We start from the raw sequence: 24,998 nt of genomic DNA, 5'->3' as shown, positions 1-24,998 counted from the left end.
CCCCCCCCCCGGGGGGGGGGGGCGCCGCCGTGCTTCCCAAGCGGTGCACTATCCAGTGCGCCACCGGGCCGGCCCCAGATTTTGCATTTATTAATCAGGTTACCAGAAGCTTGGACAGCATGTGCTGAGGACACTTCTGTATTTGGGTCTTTGCACTTTTTGTTTCTTCAGTCTATAATGCTTGTCCAGTAGAAATTTGCGTGGTCCATTTCTCACTTTTTCAGGTCTTGCTTATGTAATGGGATACCTGTTCCATTTTGCTTTCCTGCTTTAATTTTTGTCCATAGTACTGAATCACTGTATTATGCATATGTGTGTTGTTTACTTGTTTCTTTGTTCATCTCCTTAACTTAGAATATATGCTCCAACGGGCCGGCCCAGTGGCGCACTGGAGAGTGCGCCGCTTGGGAGCGCGGTGGCGCTCCTGCTGAGGGTTCGGATGGATCCCACATACAGACTGGTTCCCGCTCACCGCCTGAGCGAGGTGTGGGAGCAACACCGAGGGTTGCGATCCCGTTGCCGGTCCCGGTCCGGTACGGGCGCGACACTGAGGGTTGCGATCCGTTGCCGGTCACGAGACACGACAAAAAGGAAAAAAAAAAAAAAAGATGAATCTGATACATAGGATAACTTCAATTTTTAGTTAATGAGAAAAAAAATATTAACAGCTAGTGCTGCTGTATCAGTCCCAGCAAGATACAGTTTACTGCAGTTGGTTTAACTGAAATATCATTAAGAAAGGATCTCAGTGATATGCTGGTGGTTAAGGTAAATGTGAGATAGTAAGATACCCAGAGACTAAGAGTTTCAGGAAGCTGCGACCATGTCTACGATGGGAGGAATAAAGGGAAGAAATGATGTAACTGGAGTGAAGCAGGGGTCACCTGGCTGAAGCTGTAGTTTTGGAGATGGAGCACTTAAACAGGGAGGAACACAGAAGAAAGACCTCTCTTTCCTCCCATCATCTGACATCTAGTGTCCTCTAGTATCTGTCAGGGGCCAATCTTACCAGAAGCCAGCTGGTAATGCAAGCCATAGGGACAGCCTATCAAAAATGGGCTGAGACGGTTTGCTCACTGGCTGAGCGTGGTGCTGACAACACCAGGCCAAGGGTTGAGATCCCCTTACCGGTCATCTTTTAAAAAAAATAATAATAATAAAAATAAATAAATAAATAAATAAATAAATATCTGATGCTTTTCTTGAGCTTTTCACAGTCATAACTTTATCATGTATATTGAAAACATGTTTACATGTCATCCAAAGTTAACAGAGTTGAGAGTATAGCATTCACTGCCATAAGTTTTTTATTTATAGTGATACTATAAATATGTCTGACAGCTGAAAACTGCCTTAAGATCAGTGAATACTGACTGACTTCAGGACTTTTTGTTAACAGGCATTACCTGATCAGTTACTTAAAACAAAAAGCAAGAGTCTATCTGTAGTAGTGCCAGGGATAAATCATATATGCATGCCACAAATCTTAAAACATGAAATGAATATACCTCAAGTCAAGAATAACTAGTATATAAGGAGTATAACTTAGATTATTAACTAGCATAACTAGATATTTATGTCTGTTGGGGTTTTCACAAGTGTTGTCTGGTATTTACACTTTGCTAAATCATTAGAGGATTTTAGAAAAAGATTCTTTGGTATGCATGCCCAGATGAGAGTTAATTACTGTATGCATTTTGAACCCATGTGCTGTTTTTTTGTTTTTTTGGTTTTTTTTAAAGATGACCGGTAAGGGGATCTTAACCCTTGACTTGGTGTTGTCAGCACGACGCTCACCCAGTGAGCTAACCGGCCATCCCTGTATGGGATCCGAACCGTGGCCTTGGTGTTATCTATCAGCACCGCACTCTCCCGAGTGAGCCACGGGCTGACCCAGAAGCCATGTGCTGTTAAAAAGCTTTTGTTGATAGCTAAACAAAGAATCGGTCTTTGACCTTCTGGGAACAGTTAAATGAGCCATTAATCTTCTGGGGCATGTTTCTGTGGGATCTTTGCCCTAGGCTCATTGTCGGTATTTATTGGACACTCATCTGTGTATGCATGGAGGGTTTAAATGCAGTCAAGACTTGAGTTCTCAAATTAACTCATTGCTTTCAGAATTCACAAGATCTGGACAACAAATATGGGAACGTGGACTTGTTTGTTTGTTTGCATTTTCTGGATTCAAACTTGATAATGCTCTACTGACCTCAGATTTTCTTTCTTCTTATGTCATATTGTTTTCCTTTTAAAAAAGGTTATTTTCAGTGGGGCCTATAGATACATTTATTAACAGTTTCATTCAGGAATTTGTTGTGTCCTAAGGTGACAGTCTTTAAGTCTTGTTTTTCAAAGTTAGACTGAACATCATATTAGGAGAAGCTGCTGCTTCCCATGCCTAGATAAAAATCTGAAAGTCTTGATAAGAAATGTGAGAGCCATCTGATAAACATTTCTTACACTATTGTATTTGTGTCCAAAGGAGAGAAATATTAAAATGGTTTAACGTGGGCACGTGTGGGATTTTTCCCTCTTCAAGCAAATTAAGCAGTCTTAGGCTGCTTTATAGGCTGACCATTGGTTTGGAATTAGGTAGCTACTTTGAGGTACTTCTCAGTTCCAGCAGAAGTGAAGACAGTGTTTTCTCCAGCATTGTGATTATTCTCTATGTTGTAGATTGCTTCAGTATACATTTGTGGGGGACATATTTATGGTTCCTGATGATCGTGGTTGACCTTATAGGTACTTCTGGCTTTCCAGGGACCTGGTGCACCTGGGTTGTGTAGAAACTCCAATCGGGGCCTGAGTTTTTTCATCAAACTGCACCCCATGCAATTCTGCATTCCCAACCAGTCTCCTCTGAGTGGTCCTGTGCTGATTGGTTGGCAGATCGGCTGTCCTTGCTGTGTCCGGTGTTCTCCTGGTGGGCCTGTCTCCCCCACTGCGTGTGCTCCAAACGCTTCCCATGGAACAGGCCTTGGGCTGGTCCCTTTGCAATGACTCACCAGCCTCTGAATGGCTCCTTTTTTTCAGTTGTTGTGGCTCCTCACTCCTGTGTAGGTACATGAGAACTCTGTTAATGGTCTTGCTGTCCTGGGGGCCACCAAAGGTCTCCTTCTCCCCTGATGCCTCCAAGCAACTCCATCCAAAGGGCACAGCTGTGGCTTCTGCTGGTTACTGCTCCATGCGCTCAGCAGCTCCAGCCTTAAAGCAGCTGCATCCTGAAACATTTGGAGCAGTTTTTTCTTTCTCTCATCGTGGCTTCTCCCACCTTCATGAACTCCGTACATCTCTCCTCCTCTTCCCTTGAGTTCTAGTGGCCTCAACTTGGCTGTTGTTGCTTTTTTTTAGTTGTAAATTGGTTGATTTGTGGGAGAGAGTGACACTGGGGACCATCTATTCCACCATCTTCAAGAAAAGTTAGTGTACTTAAAGCATTAAAAATAGTACAGGCAAGAATCACAGCTAAAGTTTGAGAAACACAGGAGGAGTAGTTCTGTATTGTATAAACATAGTCCAAAGTGGTCACTGTAAGATGTATTTTTCTGATTCATTTTAGAATATTTTCATTATAATATATTTTAATGTCTGACTAGTGTTCTGCATTGTATATGTTTTCTAGACAGCTGAAGCTTAAACCTTTTAATTATGCACAATTTTATTCACCTGTTTTAGAGAGACCTTTTTCTCTAAAATATATCTAAATTTTCTGAAATGTATCTGATTTCCTAATTTCTTTAACTATATGAGTTTCTGAAACTTGAGAATACAGCAGAATTGCTTGGGAGGGCTTGATAAAACAAGTGGGTCCTACTTCTGGAGTTTATCCTTTAGAAGGGCTAGGGTAGGACCCGAGGTGATGTTGATATTACAGTTGACCATTGAACAACACAGGTTTGAACCACATAGGTCCACTTATATGCAGATTTTTTTCAAAAAGTACTGTACGGTACTGTAAATGTGTTTTTTTCTTCCTTATGGTTTTCTTAATAACATATTCTTTTCTGTAGCTTACTTTATTGTAAGAAAACAGTGTATAATGCATATAACATACAAAATACATGTTAATGACTGTTCATGTCATTGGTAATTGCTTCCTGTCCATTGGCTAATAGTAGTTAAGTTTTTGGGAAATAAAAAGTTATATGAAGATTTTTGAATGTGTGTGTGTGGTAGGTCAGTGCCTCTAACCCTCGCATTGTTGAAGTACTGTTAAAGGGACCACGCTTTGAGAACCATTAGTATTAGAGTATATTGAGATTAATTTAACCTTTTATTGATGACTTTGTAGGTCATTTAACCTACAAAGGTGTATTTGGTTACTGAAGTGTAGAGATTTTTGTTCTTTCATAATGGTTCCAGATCAGCTGCTCTGAGCTGAGACTAATAAATTGGTTAAATTTTAGTTTAGAAAGAGAAGGTCTCTAAGCATAGTTCATGCCCTTTAGTGAATGAGCTTTATTATATCTGTTTTGGCCGCTCAGTTTTGTTTTCTGATTATTCTCTAGTATTACCTAATGCTGTTATATAAGTGGCCTTTGGTTAAGAATGCTCTCAATTTTAAGTTGTTCTGTACTTGTTTTTTTAGATGGGTAGGGGGTCACAGGAATCTGATACTTCTAGTAGCTAAACACCTTGCAGAAGTCCACAGACCACTTTCTTTCAAGTGATTTCTTGCTGTAGTACTTTAGCTAACCTATCACCTCATATCAAGAATGTATCTTACTTTTTTAAATGTCTGTCTTCTTGTAAGCATTTTCAAGTTGTTTGAAATATGGGGAAGAGATAAATAACTAGTATTATATGAGTGTTTTTATAAATATTAAATCTTGGATGTAGGTATATATTTTTCCCAAAGTGTCTAATACTATATATACAGAAAAGGGCAGCCGGGAATTTGTGTTTTTCAGTAGTGAGTATTCTACAACTGTTGGCTTCGCTTGTTTGACAGAGAGCTTACCTTGTGGAGCTGTTGAAAATTTCTCTTTGGAGAGAATGTGGAAAAATAATTACATACTTTCCAGTTGTTACCAACACCCTTTTAAACAATAAGGAAATTACTATTAGGCGCCTGTATCAGAGATGTCTTCTGTCTTTTCTGTTGACAAGATTTTTTTAAGACCTTTATCTTGTGTTTGCTTTCAAGGTAGATTTATATATTTTGCTTCGACTGTTATTATTTTTTCTACCTGCTAAGTCCTTTTATCTTTTCTGCGACCCTTTCCCTGAAGTCCTACTAATGCTGCTTTATGAAGGAAATTATTGCCGGCCCCCGTATTGGGTTTTTTTAAGCATTAGAATAATATAGCCATTTGGGACAATTATTGGCTCATGTATGCATACAAAAGAAAGAAAAAAGTAGGAATTTCATAGGTATAGAATTTATAAAATATCATTACATCAGCGTTAACTTTAGTAACTAAGTTTTAGTAAACTTTGTTGGAAACTGGAGTTTGGATGTGTTGTCTCCTCCAAAACTCATGTGGAAATTTGATCCCCAATGTGACAGTGTTGGAAACTGTTTGAGTCATGGGGGAGGATCCCTTATGAATGGATTAATGCTCTCCCTGGAGGAGGGGGGAGTAATGAGTGAGTTCTCGCTCTATTAGTTCCCATGAGAGCTTGTTTATAGGACCCTGGCACCTCCTCTCTCTCTCTTTTGCTTCCTCTCGCCATGTGATCTGCTTGTACCCACCGGCTGCCTGCCGCTTTTCTGCCATGAGTAGAAGCAGCCTGAGGCCTGTGCCAGATGCAGCTGTCCCAGAATCATAAGCCAAATAAACCACTTTCCTTTATAAGTTACCCAGTCTCAGGTATTTCTATTATAGCAACACAAAACGGACTAAAACAGAAACAGTTGTGTTTTACTTGGCATAGCTTTTTGTAAGTATATATTTATTTTAAAAGATGTATTTCTGAAACCGTCTTATGTGTTTTTCCTCCAAACAGGGCATTCTTAGCAGGGTTACAGAATCTGTTAAGAATATCGTGCCAGGGTGGCTACAGAGATACTTCAACAAGAATGAAGATGTGTGCAGCTGCTCAACAGATACAAGCGAGGTACCACACTGGCCAGAAAATAGAGAAGATGACCATTTGATATATGCCAATGAGGGGAGTCCTAATATTAATGATGGGAGAATCACTCCTGAGCCAGCAGTCAGTAATACAGAAGGTAAATAGAATGTGGATATTTTGTTTTGAATGATAGGTTTTCATACCTCAAATATCTTGCCTTAATTTTAATACCTGGCTATGGTAGATCTAACCGAGTGGTATGTAAACCATGTAGGAGGAGGGTGATGTTCAGGTTCAAATTGGATGTCTTTTTTATTTATCAACTTTTCACATATTAAGGAAGGCTAATATGCTGTATCAGTTTAAGAGTGCTTGCTTTGGTATCAGACTTTGGATTTAAACTTTCATACCAACGATATTAGTCATATGGCTTTTGGCAAGATAATATATTTTCCAAGAAAACAGAAAAATAAATAAATGAATAAAATGAAGATATTTTCTCTACCTTCATAAATTGTTTTGAAAAGATCGATTGTGAAGCCCTTATAATAGGTCCTGGTACTAATGGAGCACTGTGTAAATGTTTTTTGTTTTTTTTTTTTAAATGACCGGTAAGGGGATCTTAAGCCTTGACTTGGTGTTGTCAGCACCATGCTCTCCCAAGCGAGCCAACCGGCCATCCCTATATAGGGATCCGAACCCGCGGCCTTGGTGTTATCAGCACCACACTCTCCCAAGTGAGCCACAGGCTGGCCCTTGTGTAAATGTTAACTGTTACAATAAAACTGTGATAGTGCCTCTCGCCACACTTGAACTGGTATAATGTAACTGAAGTTGTCACTTATCTTCTCTGGAACAAGCTCAACTGGGTCGTTCCATTAATCTTAATTAAGTGATGCTGCATTTTAAAGGCTTGAACTTTTCTGGATTTACTTTACAGCATTTTGGAGGGGGTTACAGGTATTAAATAGATCAGTATAACCCGTGAATATAGCATATTTGGGAATATTACTGTCATTTCATTTTATATATTTTTTCATTGTAATTTTGATTTACATTTCCCTGATGAGTAATGATGTTGAGCATTTTTTAATGTGCTTATTGGCCATTTGCATATCTTTGGAGAAATGGCTATTCAAATCCTTTTTTCCCATTTTTAATTGGGTTATTTTTTGTTGTTGAGTTGTTAGAGATCTTTATACATTCTGGATATAAGTCCCTCATTGGTATATGTTTTGCAAATATTTTCTTCCATTCTGTGGGTTGTCTTTTCTCTTTCTTGATAGCATCCTTTGAAGCACAAAAGGTTTTAATTTTGATGAGGTTCATTTTCTCTCAGTGTGTGTTTCTTTCAGTTATATATATTTTTCTTTCACTTCATGTTTTGAAATAGATATCAATTTTTTTCTAGCTCTGTTAACTCTTGTTTCGAATAAATAAATGATGTGGATGTATGTCCTGTTAATTTTGGTGTACTTGGTAGCATATTTTCCCGCCTGATTGGCTTGTAGTGAAAGAGTGATAGAGAAATGGGCCTAAAAGAATGGTTTTTATTTTGGAGAAATGGCAATTTGGCGTAGTCTTTGCTTATTTTTGTTAGAATAACTTAAGATTTTTTAATATCTGTACTTTTCAAGAATTGTTTTAAAATTTTTTTTTGTTTTTTGGGTTTTTTTTTTGGCAACTGGCTGGTACAATCATGGTAAAATCCAGGATGGAATCCTGGATTTTGGTGTTATCAGCACTATGCTCTAACCATCTGAGCTAACTGGCTAGCCCTTCAAGATTTCTTTTAAGCATATTACCAACAGCCATCTTGAGGCTTTATCTGGTAGATCTCTAAACAGACTGTTTCTGTGCCATTTTCTTTTGTGGCCATCAAATTGGACTCCAGTTTTTCTTTCTTTTGGTTAGAGACTTCCAGTGTATAATAGCATATCTCCAGAGACTGAAACCTAATGAGTATACTTGTAAGGATTGACTAACTTGAAGAATTTAGTGTAGATAAAGAATTTAGTTTAATGAGATATATGGAAACTTTCTCATTGTACATCTGTGAAGTTATTTTTTGTTTTTATTTTCATGAAAACAATGAAATTAATTTCATTGGTTTGCCGTGGCCAATTCAAATTCAGATTTTATTTGTTAAATTTATAAGGTAGCGTTTCTGTTACATGTATACTATACATACGTTTGTGAATAACTTCCAAATTTAAATTATTATGGAAAATTTCAAACTCCTTTGTCCTCATCACCCAGTTTCAACAACAGTCACCTTATCACTTATCTTATTTTCTGTATTCCCACACCTGTTTGCCTACCTTCTAACCCCAATTTCCCTGATTATTTAGAAGCAAATTATGGGCAGTTTTTCAATATCTATTTCAGAACTTGGTAGCATTTTTTTCTCCCTTTTTTATCTTAGATTTGAATCCCACTCCTATCTTAAACTTTGTTAGTCCCAGACACTTTTCTTATAGTCTGCCTTGACCTTTCGCAAAGTATTTAATACCTGCAATCACATAGTGGGTGACTTAGAGTATCACTGATAACTTCCCAATAAGACTAATGAAGATCTTACTACATATAACAAAACACAGTTTATGTTTACTCTGTGAAACATTTTTAACAGTGCATTCTCAAGAAAACGAGTATGTCTATGGTTGAAGGATTGTCAAATTATAGAAAGCTAAAAGTTAGATACGACAGTCCTGAATGTTGTTTACTAAATATTTTATAAATATATCTTTTATATTAATAACAGTGGGGATAGAGAGTATTGTATATTCTTCAAACAGCACAGTGAAGTAACAACAGATTTCTGGCCCATTCCAAGTCTGTTTGTCTGCAACTTTCTGCTTTGTATACCCTGTGTTGACTGTTTTAATGATGGTGAGCCATTGGGTGTCTAGATTTCTTCTAGGTGAGTGGAATAAACCAATGAGGAAAACCTCAAATAATGCACTTGTTAAATTTTCATTGACTCAACAAAAATTTAGTCTACTGAAGGCCCCACAATGGCATATCTAGTACATGAGTCAGCAATGGACTGAAGTGGGCTACTTAGATACCGTGGAGATTATAGTTGTACTTCTAGGAACTGGGTATTAATGGCCGATGTGAATCTGTGGATGGTATGGCCTTGTTTAGTTTTAATATCCCAGACTGTGTCCTTTATTGGATCTGGTTTGGAGGGTAAGGAAGATTTGTAAGTACCAAAAGCTGGCACTGCTGTTAGCAGCATACCTTCAAGTAGAAGTATACCATATTGTATTTCTTTTTCCACTCTTCCATCCAGTTTCTGTATATATGAGATATAGCAAATGTCTGCCAATAGCTACAAAATTGTCTTGTCACTTTTATCTTATAGGATAAACTGATGCAGGGATGAGAGAATGATATAAAATACAAAGAAGTTTTGTGATATAATATACTATAATATTAGAATACTTCCATACCCTAAGAAACGTTTCAGCCTTTGTGTATGTGAATCCTGATTGCAGAGAAGTGAAATATTTATTGTGTTTAACTGCAAATCAGTTTAATTACCAATGCCAGTAGATTTCTCAGCTCCAATCAATATCTTAATTTGAGCATGCTTGATAAGAAATTATCACATAAAAAATCAGTTTAGGTATTCTATTTGATTTTTAAAATAGGTTTTTCAGGAATAATTTTTTTTTAAAAGAATTCTTCATTACCATTATTGGTGCACCTTGTTCTTATTTTAATTTTTAGCATTTTTGAATTTTTAATTTTTTTCACTTGAGAGAAATTTATTATCTTACAGTTTGGGCTGGCCATTAGCTCATTTGGTTAGAACAACGCTTTGTAACACCAAGGCCAAGAGTTTGGATTTCCATACCAGTCAGCTGCCAAGAAAAACCAAAAATGACAACAAAAATGCCATTTCATAGTTCTGAAGACCAGAATCCCAAAATCAAATACAGGAATCAGTAAAAGTTGATTCCTTTTGGAGGTTCTGAGGGAGAATCTGTTCCTTGCCTCTCTCCTAACTTTTAGTTGTTACTGGCAATCTTTGGCATTCTTGGCTTGTAGATGCATAACTTCAATCTCTTCCTGTCTTCACGTGGTGTTTTCTTTGTGTGTATCTCCACATGGGAATTTTGGAAGCTGGGAAGTTTACGGTCCAGGGAACACATCTGGTGAGAGCCTCCTTCTGGATAGGAACTCTCCAGAGTTCCATGGCAACAGGATATTACATGGCAAGAATCACCTTTTTTTAGAAAAAAAGTTTTTTGGGTTTACGGTCCAGGGAACACATCTGGTGAGAGCCTCCTTCTGGATAGGAACTCTCCAGGGTTCCATGGCAACAGGATATTACATGGCAAGAATCACCTTTTTTTAGAAAAAAAGTTTTTTGAATTGTAGTAAATATTCATAATGTAAAATTTACTGTTTTAACCATTTTTAAATCCACAGTTCAGTGACATTAAGTACATTCTCATTATGCAACCATTACCACCATTTATCTCAGAACTTTATCTTACAAAACTGAAAGCCTGTACCATTGAATAACACCTCCCCATTTTCTTTCCCTCAGACTCTGGCAGCTGCCATTCTGCTTTTTGTGTTTGTGACTTTGACTACACTAAGTACCTCAGATGAGTGGAATCATACAGTAATTTGTCCTTTTGTTACTGGCTTATTTTGCTTAGCATACTATCTTCAAGGTTCATTCATGTTGTAGCACGTATCAGAATTTCCTTTTTAAGGCAGAATAATATTCCATTGAATGTATACACAACATTTTGCATATCTCTTCATCCATGGGTGGACATTTGGGTTGCTTCCACCTTTTAGCTGTTGTAAATAATGCTGCTATTGTGAATAATGCTGCTATGAATGTGGGTGTACAGATTTCTTCAAGACTCTGCTTTCAGTTCTTTTGGGTATGTACCCAGAAGTGGAATTGTTAGGTTGTATGGTAATTCCATCTTTAATTTTTTGAGGAATTGCTGTACTGTTTCCATAGCAACTGCATAATTTTACATTTCCACCAGTGGTGCACTGGGTTCCAGTGTCTCCACATCCTCACGTATGTTTATTTTCTGTTTTTCTTTTTTTTGGTGGCTGGCTGGTACAGGAATCTGAACCTGTGACCTTGGAGTTATAGGCTGTGCTCTTAATGAGTTAAACGGCCAGCCCCTATTTTCTCTTTTTCTGATAGTAGCTCTCCTAATGTGTGTGAGGTGATACATCATTGTGATTTTGATTTATATTTCTCTGCTGAATAGTGATGTTGAGCATCTTTTCATATGCTTGTTGGCCATTTATTTGTATATCATCTTTGGAGAAACACGTATTCAGCTTCTTTGCCCATTTTTTAATCAGGTTATTTGTTTTTGTTGTTGTTGAGTTGTAGGAGTTCTTTATATATTCTTGATATTGACACCTTACTAGATAAATGATTTGCAGATATTTTCTCTCATTTCATAGGTTGCCTTTTCACTCTGTTGATTTCGTCTTTGATGCACAAAAATTTTTAAGTTTGATGTACTCACATTTATCTATTTTTGCTTTTGTTGCCTGTGCTTTTGGTGTCATGTCTAAGAAGTCATTGTCAAATCAGTGTCATGAAGCTTTTCTCCTTTGCAATTTCTTCTAGGAGTTTTATGTTTAGGTCTTTAATCCATTTTGAGTTAATTTTTGTATATAATTCAAGATAAGGGTTTAACTTCTTTCTTTTGCTTATAAATATTCAGTTTTCCAAAACTGTTTGTTGAAGAGACCATCCTTTTCCTGTTCAGTGGTTTCGACACCCTTTTCAAAGATCATTTGACTGTACATGGGGTTTATCTCTGGGCTCTGTATTCTCTTTCATTGGTCTATATGTCCATCTCTATGCTAGTACCACATTGTTTTGATTACTGAAGTTTTTTTTTTTTGTCTTTTGTCTTTTGTCTTTTTTTTTTTTCCGTGTCCGGCAACGGATCGCAACCCTCAGTGTTGCCCCCGTCTGAAGTTTTATAATAAGTTTTGAAATCAGGAAGTGTGAGACCTCCAACTTTGTTTTTCTTTTTCAAGATTATTTTGGCTATTTGTGGTCCCTTGAGAGTTCATATGAATTTTAGGATGGGTTTTTCTATTTTTGCAAAAAATGTTCATATTTTTATAAGGATTGTATTAAATCTGTAGATTGTAGGATGTATTGACATCTTAGCAATATTAAATCTTCCAGTTCATGAATGTGGGATGTCTTTCCATTTATGTATGTTTTCTTTAATTTCTTTAGGCAATGTTTTGTCATTTTCATTGTGTAAGTCTTTTACTTCCTTTGTTAATTCCTAAGTGTTTTATTATTTTTATGCTATTATAAAATGGAATTATTTTCTTAATTTACTTTTTTTTTTTTTTTTTTTAAAAAGATGACCGGTAAGGGGATCTTAACCCTTGACTTGGTGTTGTCATCACCACGCTCAGCCAGTGAGCGAACCGGCCATCCCTATATGGGATCCGAACCCGGGGCCTTGGTGTTATCAGCACCGCACTCTACCGAGTGAGCCACGGGCCGGCCCTTAATTTACTTTTTAGGTTGTTTATTTTACTGTACAGGAACAATGATTTTTGTGTGATTTTTGTATTCTGGTACTTTGCTGAATTCATTTATTCTGACAACTTTTTGTGGAATCTTTAGGGTTTTCTGCATAAAAAATTTTATCATCTGCAAACAGAGCATTTTACCTTTTCCTTTCCAATTTAGTTGCCTTTTATTCCTTTTTCTTGCCTTATTCCTTTGGCTAGAATTTCTGTGTCGCATAGAAGAGGAAAAATGGGCATATTTGTCTTGTTTCTGATCTTAGAAGGAAATCTTTCAGTCTTTTAGCACTGAGTATGATGTTAGCTGTGGGTTTTTCATATATGGCTTTTAGTATGTTGAGGTAGTTTTCTTCTAATTGTAGTTTGTTGAGTGCGTTTGCTTGGTATAATAGTACTTTGAAACTAATTAATCCAGGATTGTTTTGTATTGCTTAAGCTGTTAAATATTTTTTGAAGACAAATTTTAGAAAGGTTGCACATAGAAGAAAATTGCAGAGTAGCAAATATAACCTAGCGACACATTCAAAAATAGTTAGACACTTAGGGGAATGCAAGGAATCATTCAATGTTAGGGAATTACAAACATAATTTAGCATGTTGATAAGTAGAATGATCTTATAAATTTTTTCTTTTTAATGGATACTAAGTGGGCACTTGCTAAAATTTTAAATCCATTCTTTTTTATTTCTGTTTGGAATGTAGAAACTACTAATTTTTTAACATGTCAGTCTTTCAAACCAAAGACCAGAATAATGATTAATGGTGAAACATTAGGAGCATTTCCATTAAAGTTAGGAATAAGATGGAAGCCCATCATCACCACATCTAGATATTAAAAATGTAATTAGATAAGAGGATGTATTTTAGAATAAGAGAATTCTAGAAATTGGTCACAAAGTAAAGTTTAATTTTTAAATAACTCTTATTTAAATAATAGCCAGTTAGAGAACATGGAAGAAAGGATCCCATTTACAATATCAAAAAATGAAAACATTTGAAATAATAAGCGTGTGGCACTCTAGAAGAAATTCCTTTAAGTTCTGCTGAGATACATAAAGGAGACCTGAATAAAAGAAAAGGTGGATAGGAAAACAGTGGTGGGAATGGTATGGTTTCCTTTTTTAAATCTTAAGTTCAGTGTGATCCTAGTTGAGATAATCTTAATGGGTCTTTTAGGAACTTTTAATATATTCAAAATAGCTACTTTTTTTTTTGGTGGCTGGCCAGTTTGGGATGCAAACCCATGATCTTGGTGTTATAAGGCTGTCAAAATAGCTTATCTGCTGTCTTGGGTTAAAGTTTTTATTTACTTTTCCCCCACTGTGGATTACATTTTTCTTTTTTAAGTATATCAAGTGAGTTTTGACTAAATATTAGTGTTTTGAATATGTGTAGATACTGTGGATTATGTTATCTTCCCCTGAAGAGTGTTGATTATTGTTTTGGCAGGCAAATCAGTTACTGAACGATCATTTTGAATTTTTGTAGATGTAGTTTTTTGCAGTGTTAATGTGTATTTGTGGGAAGTTCAGGGTGTTTCCTAAGTCCCATGATGTGGTGGAACTTAGCCTTCAAACTCTGTCTCACCTATGGCTTTTTAGGTCAGGTCTAAGAGTAGGTCTTATTCTGGAATATAGTTCTTAATTCAAAGGGGAAGCTTTTTGTTGTCTTAGCCAAATGCCAGGGAAGGGTTAAAGGGATCTGTAAATCCTGTCAGCCCTGGAACTTTCAGTCTTCAGCATTGTTTTTTTCCCCAAACACTGTTCACCTTCTAGTATCTCTATTTTCTTTTCTCAGCTGCATAGCAGCTGCTATTTGGTAAGCCTTAGGTGATCTTGCTTTGTATATGTACAGCCTATCCATTCACTGGACATTCCTATATGGACTTCTGTCTTTGCACAGTGCCCTACTATTTCATGCCCTTAGTTCAGATTTCTGCCTGCTGTGTTTTGCTTGGACTCTAGGTCTCTGTTCCAGGTCTGAAAATGTTCCTATGCAGAGAGCTGGCTAATCATAGGGCTTGCCTTGTGAGTTTTCTTGTGCTGTTTTCTCCTGTCCGAAAGCAGTTGCCTTATACATTTTCTCCAGTTTTTTAGTTGTTTACCGTAGAAGGGCTACTATGGTCCCAGTTATTCCATCCTAACTGGAAGCCTCTTTGGGGTACTTGACAAATGATTCAAAGTTCTTGAAAATGTACTTGAAGAGAGTAAAGAAATTCTGAAAAAGAAGAATTAGGGGAAAGTGAGGTGGGTTGGAGTAACTTTAACAGGCTTTAAATGTGTTCTAAAGGGCTGGCTGGTTAGCTCAAGTTGTTTAGAGTGCAGTGTCGATAACACCAAAGTCAATGGTTCGGATCCCTGTACTGGCCAGTTGCCAAAAAAAAAAATGTTCTAAAGCTGTAGTGTTTAAAGCATTATGGTACTGATACAGAAATAAAGAAATCATTAGAGGAAGAGGAGTGAAGCCTCTTGGAATTTAGTATGTGGTAACAGTGGCTTCTCAACCAGTGAGGAAAGGATGGCTTACTTAATAGATAATTTTAGGATATAAATAGGCTAACCATTTGGTAAACAACAAAGCTGAATCCTTCCTTCACTCCTGATTCCAGGGAGATTCAAGATTAGACATAACTGATTACAGGTGGATTCAAGATTAAACATTATATTGATCTTGGGGTTTTTTTTTGGGGGGGGGGGGGTTGGTGCCTGGCAGGAACAGGAATTCTTGCATCTTGGTGTTATAACACTGTGTTCTAACCAACTGAGCTAACTGGCCAGCCCTAAACATTATACTGCAGTAATAAAAGCAACAGTACCAAAAAAAAAAAAAAAGGTGAAAGTTTTTATTTTTTATAGTCTTGAAATGGTAAAAGACTCTGTAAACAAGGTACAGGTTATTTTTTGTATTATAAGATAACATCAAAAAAAGTGAAGGGCTGTACTGGCCAGCTGCCAAAAAAAAAAAAAAAAAAAAAAGTGAATGAATTCAACCAACTAAGAAAAAATAGTATTTCAGCTTTCATATCATGTTGATGTTACTCATCAAAAAAGTTAAATCTTATTTGTCTTATTAGTAAGAGAGACTGTGTCAGTAAGCAATTAACAGAAGTATAAATGGCCAATGAATATAAAGGATGCTCAAAAGCCCCCTTATTTAAGTTAATGCAAATCAAATAATGCTGCCATTTAACATATTAGATTGACTGTGTTAGAGATTATGGGGAAATGTACATTGTTATTTGCTATTTGTGGGAGTATAACTTGTCAGGAAATCCTTTGAATCACAGTTTAACGTCTGTCATGAGAAAAAATGAGCATTCAGTTTAATCCAATCTGACAGAGCAATTCCACATATAATTGTTTATCCCACTGATTCTCAGGATTCCAGGGACTGCGTAGGCTAATTAATGGGCCCAACTTCAGACATATTAAATCATATTTTTTGTGAGTGGCTCATGAATATTAGCTTAATAGTTTCTCTTCATGATTCTCCTTGCATACTTTAAGAGCTAGGTGGTTAGCTCACTTGGTTAGAGCACAGTGAAGTATGCAGATAATAGTACATACATGTTTGAAAGACTAATGGAAAAATAACTGAATAAATAATTATAATAAATCACTATGATAGTACGATAGAATACAGTGTAGTTTTGTTTGTTTGTTTTTGGCAGCTGACCGGTGTGGAGATCTGAACCCTTGACCTTGGTGAACTGGCACCATACTCTGACCAAGTGAGCTAAGTGCCCAGCCTGTTTGTTTGTTTGTTTTACCGGCAGGATGAACCAGGTAACACAATGTTAAATGTTAAAGGCTGGCTGGTTAGCTCAGTGGATTAGAATGTGGTGCTGATAACACCAAGGTCCAGGGTTTGATCCCTGTACTGGCCAGCTGCAAAAAAAAAAAAAAAAATGATTAAAGAGAATGCTTTGAATGTGAAAACAATTTTATTGGTAAATGAAAAAGCAAGTCACGGAACAGGATGCATAACATAATTATGTGTTTAGAGGAAATGTGTATTTGTATGTGCGTAATACAATATCTGCAATGATAATACTAGTTTATTAGTGGATTTTTTAGAGGGACAGACTTATCCCTGTTGTTTTATGACTTTCTTATACAGCTTCTTTAATTGTATTTTTTATGAGCAGTTCTTATAATAACACCTATTCAAGGAAAATCAAGAACCATGCTCTTTTAGAAGTTGTATGTGATCACTGAACTACATTTTGATACTAGTTTAAGTAAATTAATTTCAGTTAGTCGAAACCTTGTTTGGCTAAAGAATATCTTAAATTGGGCTTTTCATGGGAGGCCTCAGTGATTTGAATTGAAGCTACATTAAGTAGTATGTTTTCTTACAGTGAAAACTATTTTATTGTGATAGCATATTTTTCTAAGTTGTATATTTATAATAATGCTTTTCTCTTAAGAACCTTCAACAACTAGTAGTGCTTCAAATTATCCAGATGTATTAACAAGGCCTTCTCTTCATCGGAGCCATCTGAATTTCTCCATGTTGGAATCTCCTACATTACACTGTCAGCCATCTACATCTTCGGCATTCCCAATTGGCAGTTCTGGATTTTCCCTTGTAAAGGAAATTAAAGACTCTACCTCTCAGCATGATGATGATAACATCTCAACTACCAGTGGTTTTTCTTCAAGAGCTTCTGATAAAGGTATTCTTGGCATTTCATAGTAAATAATTTTGGTAATAAAATTAAATTTCATGGGACAAAGTTTTTTCTGACTTATCTGTAATTTTCATTTTCTGTTTATAAAGATCTGGTAATTGGTGCTGTTACTATACATTACATATTTCTGTTTCAGATATAGCTGTTTCAAAGAACACTTCATTGCCACCTTTGTGGTCCCCAGAGGCTGAACGTTCTCATTTGCTCTCTCAGCACACTGCCACCAGCTCAAGAAAACCAGCATTCAACTTGTCTGCCTTTGGAACACTTTCCCCCGTGAGTACTAACTAGATTGGATTTAATCACATTAGTTATGAGTGTTTATTGCTCATAATTTATCGTTATGTTTCTTTGCAGTCACTTGGGAATTCTTCAGTCCTTAAAACAAGTCAGCTTGGAGACTCTCCTTTTTATCCTGGAAAAACAACATATGGTGGGGCAGCAGCTGCTGTAAGGCAGTCTAGACTACAAAATATACCTTATCAGGTTGGTTTGAATAGGAGAATGGTTTATAGCCCTCTTCCCCACCTTTAACTAGACAACTACTAGTACTAGTAGATAATGAGTGACTACTTCGTACTCAAAAAAAATAGTTTTAATTGTTCTTTGCTAAAACAATAGAACTGTGGATTACATTTTTTCATTTAGGGCATATGGATATTACTTTAGGTTTAAGTAAACATTTTGTTGTTAGATTTATGTGTGAGTCTTAGGAAGCGTGAAGGTTAATTTCTTTTTTTTAATGAGGTATAAATTAAACACAGTAAAATTTACTCATTAGAGTATTTGAATTTTAATAAAACATACAGTTGTGTAACCACTTCTGCAATCAAAATATTAAAAAAATTTTTTTTTATTATACATATTTATGGTGTACAGAGGTGATTATCAGTATTTATGTACAGTATGTGATGATCAAATCAATTTTATTAGCATATTCATCATTACGTATTATAATTACTCTTTGTTTTCCTTACCCAATTACTAATTTTTTTTATTATACATATTTATGGTGTACAGAGGTGATTATCAGTATTTATGTACAGTATGTGATGATCAAATCAGTTTTATTAGCATATTCATCATTACGTATTATAATTACTCTTTGTTTTCCTTACCCAATTACTTCCTAACCCCAACCCCAACAATCAAAATATTAAAGATTTCCATTACCCCAAAACATTACCTCATTGCATCTTTGTAGTCAAGCCCTCCTCCCAGTACCACCCTTGAGCAACCACTGATTTGTTTTCTTTCCCTGTAGTTTTGGTTTTTCCAGAATGTCATATAAATTTACTCATGTAGTATGTAGCCTTTTGAGTCTGGCTTATTCCACTTAGCATAATGCATTTGGGATCCCCTGTTTTTCATATACTAACAATTAGTTCCTTTTTATTGCTGTGTAGTATGGTTGTAATTTAGTTTATCATTCACTAGTGAAAGGGTACTGGGTCATTGCCAGTATTTGGCAATTACAAATAAAGCTGCAGTGAACATTTTGAGTGAATGCTTATTTTCGTGTCTCTTGGAGTAAATACCTAGGAGTTGGATTGCTGGGTCATATGGTAAGTTCACAATAAACTTTATGATAAACTGCCAACTGTTTTCCAGCATAGCTAGTACTAGTTTGCATTCTTGCTAGTAACGTAGGAGAGTTCTAGTTGTTCTGCATCCTTGTCAGCATTTGGTGTTGTCAATTTTTTGTTTTTTGTTTCAGCCATTCTAGTAGGCATGAACTCATGTGGTTTTAATTTGCATTTCCCTAATGACTAATGATGTTGAGTGTCTTTTCATGGGCTTATTTGCCATCAATATATCTTCTTTGGTGAAGTGTCTGTTCAAATCTTTTGTCCATTTTTAAATAGGTAGTTTTTTTATTAATGAGTTTGAGGGTTCATTTTTCAGGTTATAAGTCGTTTATCAGATGCATGTTTTGCAAATATTTTCTACCATTCTCTGGCTTGTCTTAGCACTGTCTTTTGAAGAGCAGAAGCTTTTACTTTTGATGACATCTTTTATGGTTTCGTGTTTTTGGTGTCATATCTAGAACATTTTTTGACTAATCCAGTGTCACAGAGATTTTCTTTTATGTTTTCTTCTGGAAGTTTCAAAGTTTTAGGTTTGAATTTAAGCCTATGATTCATTTTGAGTCAGTTTTTGTGTGTGGTATGAGGTATGGTCAAGGTTCATTTTTTTTTTACATGTGGATGCTCAGTTCTAGTTTGTTGAAAGGATTATACTTTACCCATTGAATTGCCTTTGCACTTTTATCAAAAAGCAGTTTACTATTTACCCGGTTCTACATTTGGACTTGCTGGTTTTTTTTATTGATCTGTATGTTTGTCCTTTTGCCAACATTGCAGTGTTTTGATTTATGTAAGTCTTAAAATCCGATAATATGAGTCCTCTAACTTTGTTCTTTTTCAGGCTTGTTTTGGCTTTTCTAGGTCTTTTGCCTTTCTATAAAAATTTTAAATTAGCTATTGGTTTCTACAGAGTCTGCTGGGATTTTGATTGGTATTGCATTGGGTTTAAAGATCAACTTGGGGAGAATGGACATCTTAGCAAAACGGAGCGTTCCAATCCATGAACATGGTATCTCTCTCCTTTTAGGTGTTTCTAAAATTTCTTTCATCAGTGTTTTGTAGTATTCAGCATATAGACCTTGAATGTATTTTGTTGGATTTATACCTAAGTGCTTCATGTTATTTGGTATTAGCCAAGAATAAATAGCCTTGAATAGTCTTTTCAATAAATTGAATCCGTGGTTAAAATACCATCCAGCAAAGAAACCTTCAGTCTCAGATGGCTTCCTGGTGAATTCTACCAAACATTTAAGAAAGAAATTATACTGATTCTACACAAACTCTTCCATATAGTAGAACACTTAATACATATAGGGAACACTTTTATGAGGTAACATTACCCTGATACCAAAATCAAAGACATTATATACAAGAAAGCTACAAACTGATATTTCTAATGAATTATAGACACAAACCTTCTCAACAAAATATTTATAAATTTAATTCAACATATATAAAAGGAAACTACATTATAATCAAGTAGGATTTATCATGCGAATGCAAGGTTGGCTCAACATATGAAAAATAATGTAGTCTACCATGTTAACAGACTAAAGAGTAAAAACCATATGAACATCTCCATAGATTATAAAACATTTGATGAAATTTAACATTCATTCATGGTAAATTTTCAGCAAACCTAGAAATAGATAAGAACATCTTCAACCTAATAAAAGCACATCTACAAAAAATCTTTTGCTGGAATTGTACTTGATGGTGAAAGACTGAACACTGTCTCCCCCAGATCAGGAAGAGAGCAGGGATGATTGCTATCGCTGCTACTATTTAACATTGTACTGCAGATCGTAGGCAGTGCAATAGCCATGGAAAATGAAATACAAGGCATACAGGAAGACATAAAGTCATTTCTATTCATAGACAATGTGCTTATCTGCATAGAAAATCTGAAGAAACTAGCAAAAAAGGCTCCCAGTGAGTGATTTTAGTAAGATCACAGGATACAAGGGCAATATATAAAATCAGTTGTGTTTACATACATGTAGTAGCAGCACACAGTTGGAAATTGATTAATAACTTTAAGAACAGTCAATTTAAGGTAAATCACATCATTCTGTGCTTTGTCCTATTTAAAAAAAATTTTTTTTTACCATAAACTCAATCAATTGGTATGTCTTACTATTTTCTTGAGTACCATAAATATTTTGTGTGTATGTTGCTATGGTACTTTTATTTTTATACATTACAGATTTTGACATTTTAAAGGTGAGAGGTAATACTTTCTGCGTGTAGGCCTTTGGAGAGGGAAGTCTTAAGATGACAATTTATGACAAACATAGGAATGACTTTGAAATGAGTATATTTGAAGATTTTTTCTTGTCTTTAGAGTAGTCACTTGCTTTCCTGATTAGAGGATTCTTCCATACCTAATTAAAAGTAATCGTGAGGCTTATTTCTGAGTGTGTTTATGAAAGACAATATTTTGTTATAAAAGAAAGTGTTAACTGGATGTTGGAGTTATGCAGGGTGCTTTTTCTAAAGCTCAAGCTGGATCATATTACTTTTAAAAGTTTTTATAATTAAAATAGTTCAGCATGTTAGAAATTAAGATGATGCAAGCCTGTGCTTCGTAGAATAGATAGAGTATGTTCTTGCTACTTCTTTCTTCATTGCTAATACTGAGTCCTACACTTTTTTTTTCCCTCTCCCCCAAGTCCTATACTTTTTAATGCTAAGTCCTGACATACCCTTAGAATTGTCCTCAACACAGGCTTCCAAATATTTGCAATTGACATTTGGGATAAAATCTATTTGCTATTCCTTCTTTAGAGTGTCAGAGCTGGGAGTAAAGATTCTCAAATTTAGTTCCATTTTATTGATTAGTGAACTGAGGCCATGAGAGGCCAGTAGACTCTAGTGATAGGACAGGCTGTCATATTTTCCTGGAGGGTATGTATGTGTGTGTGTGTGTGTGTGTGTGTGTGTGTATATATATATTTATATTTTTATTTATTGTTGTTATCTTTCTTATTCTTTATTCTTTTTTTTCCTTGGAGGATATTTTAATTTTTCTTCACGTTTGCCAAAGCCTCTAGCCTGACTAGTAATCCTTAGTGGGCACCAGATTCTTCATAAAACTAATGTAGAATATTGCAGCTATTCTGAAAATGTAATGAATATTTGGCATCTGATAGATATTATTTAAAGTAGTTATGGTTCAATTTTTCAGATATTTTAAGCTGTTTATAAAAACAGGGTTATATTTTGATTGTGATATTATCTTTTTTATAATATTTATTGCCAAATTACTTGGTTTTGTGGTAGCCTCTTATTTATCGGAATGTTGTAATGCATTCTTGAGAAAAGGAAGCGTATTTATTGCTCGTATATTAAAGAGTACTTGCCTATTCTTTATAAGTTATTTTTTCTAACCCCAGATTTAAGAAAGTTAAAAAAGCCATTTTTTAATATTAAGAAATATCCAAGTATTTAAATATGTTTTGTTGGTTATGTTAACTTTTGAGAAACAAGTTATTAGTATTAAAATTTTAAATTTCCATTGTAGTAGATTCTACAGTCTCTTCATTTAGCTATCTTGGAATTTACTCTAATTACATGTTATTTAATACCCAGGATAACTGATATCTTAATTCAGTTCTCATTTATTTAATGTTCTTTGATTTAAATATAAGGGATAAGTGGATCAAGGCTATGCTGGAACTTTTTACCATTTGACCTCTTTTCTCCATGTAACATAACTGGCAATCTTTCTTTAGAGTGGTGCATGCAAGATGACTCTTTTCTGATTGTAACAGTGATTTCTCAGGCAGAGAATTTCAATAAAGGCATAAAGGAAAAAAAAAAAAACTTACTGCTAATGACACCACCCAAAGATAAGTTGCTGTTAACACATTAATCTTATTTTACTTTGGACATCCATTATATCTTGTAAATATTTTCATTGCATGAAATATGTGCCTTACATTTTACTTTGCAACAGATAACATAGGGTTTACTTTATAGGCACCAGTCAGAAGACAGATGAAAGCTAAGCAACTCAATGCACAGTCTTATGGTGTGACCAGTTCAACAGCTCGGCGAATATTGCAGTCTTTAGAGAAGATGTCAAGTCCTCTAGCGGTAAATTTTTAACATCATAACTAAATACAGGAGTGTAACAAAATTTGAGTTTGATGAAAAAAAATCTTAATTTTGTTATTATTTCAACATTAACAGGACGCAAAAAGAATTCCATCTATTGTTTCTTCTCCTCTGAATTCTGTAAGTTGACTTTCAAACCTTTTTAAAAGATAAATACACACATATGTATATGTATGTATGTATAAGGAAGTTTTTAAGAATTTTATGTCTCTTCTAATAGTATTTTATTTTTTTCAGCCTCTTAATAGGAGTGGCCTAGATATCACAGATTTTCAGGCAAAAAGGGAAAAGGTAAGTTTTCTTCAGCATTTAGTTATTTTTAAAATGTTGCCAGTTTTTATTATGTTCAACATTACCAAGTACACAAATTGGATTTAGTTGATAATCATTATAGGGAGCATGTTTGAAAAATAAGATTTTTTTTTTACTTGGACATTGTAGCCTCCTCTGAGGGCCTTGGGACAATGCTGTGTATGTAGTAGATGCGCATTCAGCATTTTTTGGTTATTTGACATTTCCATCTTCAGCATCTTGACAGTCTCATACCTTTGATAACTAACAGTAGGAGTGAACAAAGCTTGTAGTGTTTAGTAGTTAGAAGTTCAGTGAGCTAAAGCCCTCATTGAACAGTCATCTTTGTAAACTTTCCTAATTAACCAACATTATGTCAAATCTATTAAGTATAATAGAATTTCATTTTGACACATCACCTAGCCAAAAATACTGTTTCAAGATATTGAAGCCAGTAAAAAATATAATGTAGATTATATCCTCATACCCTTTTAGTGGATTCTTTTTGGGTTAAGAGTAGCTTTAGAGGTTACTGTGGAAAAACATAAAATGCTTGATAGTTTGGGTTAAAGAGTTGTCATTTTTTTTAGTTATATTTCTGGCTGTTTAAGTGTCCTTAAGGGAAAGCAGATTCCCATATCCTAATTTGTGAAAGTATTTATTACAACACCAAATTCTCCAAAAGTAATTCTTAAAATTATAATTGCAGGGACTATATACAAGATATTGGTAAAGTGGTAAAGCATAGTTTTTTTTTGTTTGTTTGTTTTTTTGGTAGATGGCCACAGGGATAGAACCCTGGGCCTTGGTGTGATCAGTACCACGCTCTAACCAAGTGAGCTCACTGGCCAGCCTAAATAATCTTTTCTTGTTTTGTGGCTGGCCAGTATGGGGATCTGAACCCTTGACCTTGTTGTTTTAATAGTTATTCTTAATGAAATTCTGATGCAGAGAAGAAAGCTAAAATTGAATTTTTTCTTGGAAGTGTTGCTTCTCAATTTTTAGAATTACCTAGACATTTGTAATTAGGCAAGAGGGCATCTGTTCTTAGCTACTGTGATGGGATTAATATAAGGTGTTAGCTTTTCTCAGACCCCCATTTATATCAGATTGTTTAAAAAGAAGTACATTTTAAAAATTGTGCCATAATATAAATTTTTATCAATAAAAATTTTTATCAGTGGTTGATTATCAATAATGGTTTATTAATGGGTGATAGGAAATAAAAAGCCAAAATACAGTATCATAGCTCATATTTCATGGATGTAATCTCAACAGTCTACAAAATGGACTGTCTCATTGAGTTGCAGGATTGCACCTGTGATGAGATTTAAGGAAGAGCTACTAAGTACACAGAGGCTTTGCCCTGGAAACCAACGTTGTTCCCAGCTGCTGCTGAGTGAAAGGACACTATTCATAGTATTACAGTCTGTGGACAGAGTAGAACCTCTTGGCTTTATAGTGATCATACACCAACAGGATTTTTACTATGTTTCATTGTAGCAAAGGATCATTAAAAAAAAACCACTTGTATGCTTAGATAATAACACCAGTTCATTTCAGAATCTGAAAGTCTTAGTGTTTTGCCAGTTAGACTTAACAGTGTAAGGATTTTTATTTGGCTTTTGAATAACAGTAGAGGAAAGTCAATTTGGAGAGGGATTTGCTCACATTTTTTTTTTTTTTTGTCTTTTTGTCTTTTTCCGTGTCCGGCAACGGATCGCAACCCT

At 35.3% G+C, this 24,998-nt stretch overlaps 1 protein-coding gene across 1 annotated transcript in view; it reads left to right on the top strand.

Annotated features, from left to right (window-relative positions):
* The window catches only part of NUP153 (nucleoporin 153kDa), a 74,121-nt gene that overhangs the window by 11,045 nt on the left and 38,078 nt on the right, over window positions 1–24,998 (top strand). The window contains exons 2-8 of the mRNA XM_008568476.1: window positions 5,950–6,175; window positions 17,009–17,257; window positions 17,409–17,548; window positions 17,630–17,758; window positions 22,840–22,956; window positions 23,053–23,097; window positions 23,215–23,268. Of these exons, the coding sequence (XP_008566698.1) occupies window positions 5,950–6,175; window positions 17,009–17,257; window positions 17,409–17,548; window positions 17,630–17,758; window positions 22,840–22,956; window positions 23,053–23,097; window positions 23,215–23,268 (960 nt within the window). The remainder of the gene's footprint in view (window positions 1–5,949; window positions 6,176–17,008; window positions 17,258–17,408; window positions 17,549–17,629; window positions 17,759–22,839; window positions 22,957–23,052; window positions 23,098–23,214; window positions 23,269–24,998) is intronic.

Source organism: Galeopterus variegatus, unplaced genomic scaffold (genome assembly GCF_000696425.1).
Source record: "Galeopterus variegatus unplaced genomic scaffold, G_variegatus-3.0.2 Scaffold412, whole genome shotgun sequence".
Taxonomy (NCBI): domain Eukaryota; kingdom Metazoa; phylum Chordata; class Mammalia; order Dermoptera; family Cynocephalidae; genus Galeopterus; species Galeopterus variegatus.
This window is presented reverse-complemented; position numbering and strand designations above follow the sequence as displayed.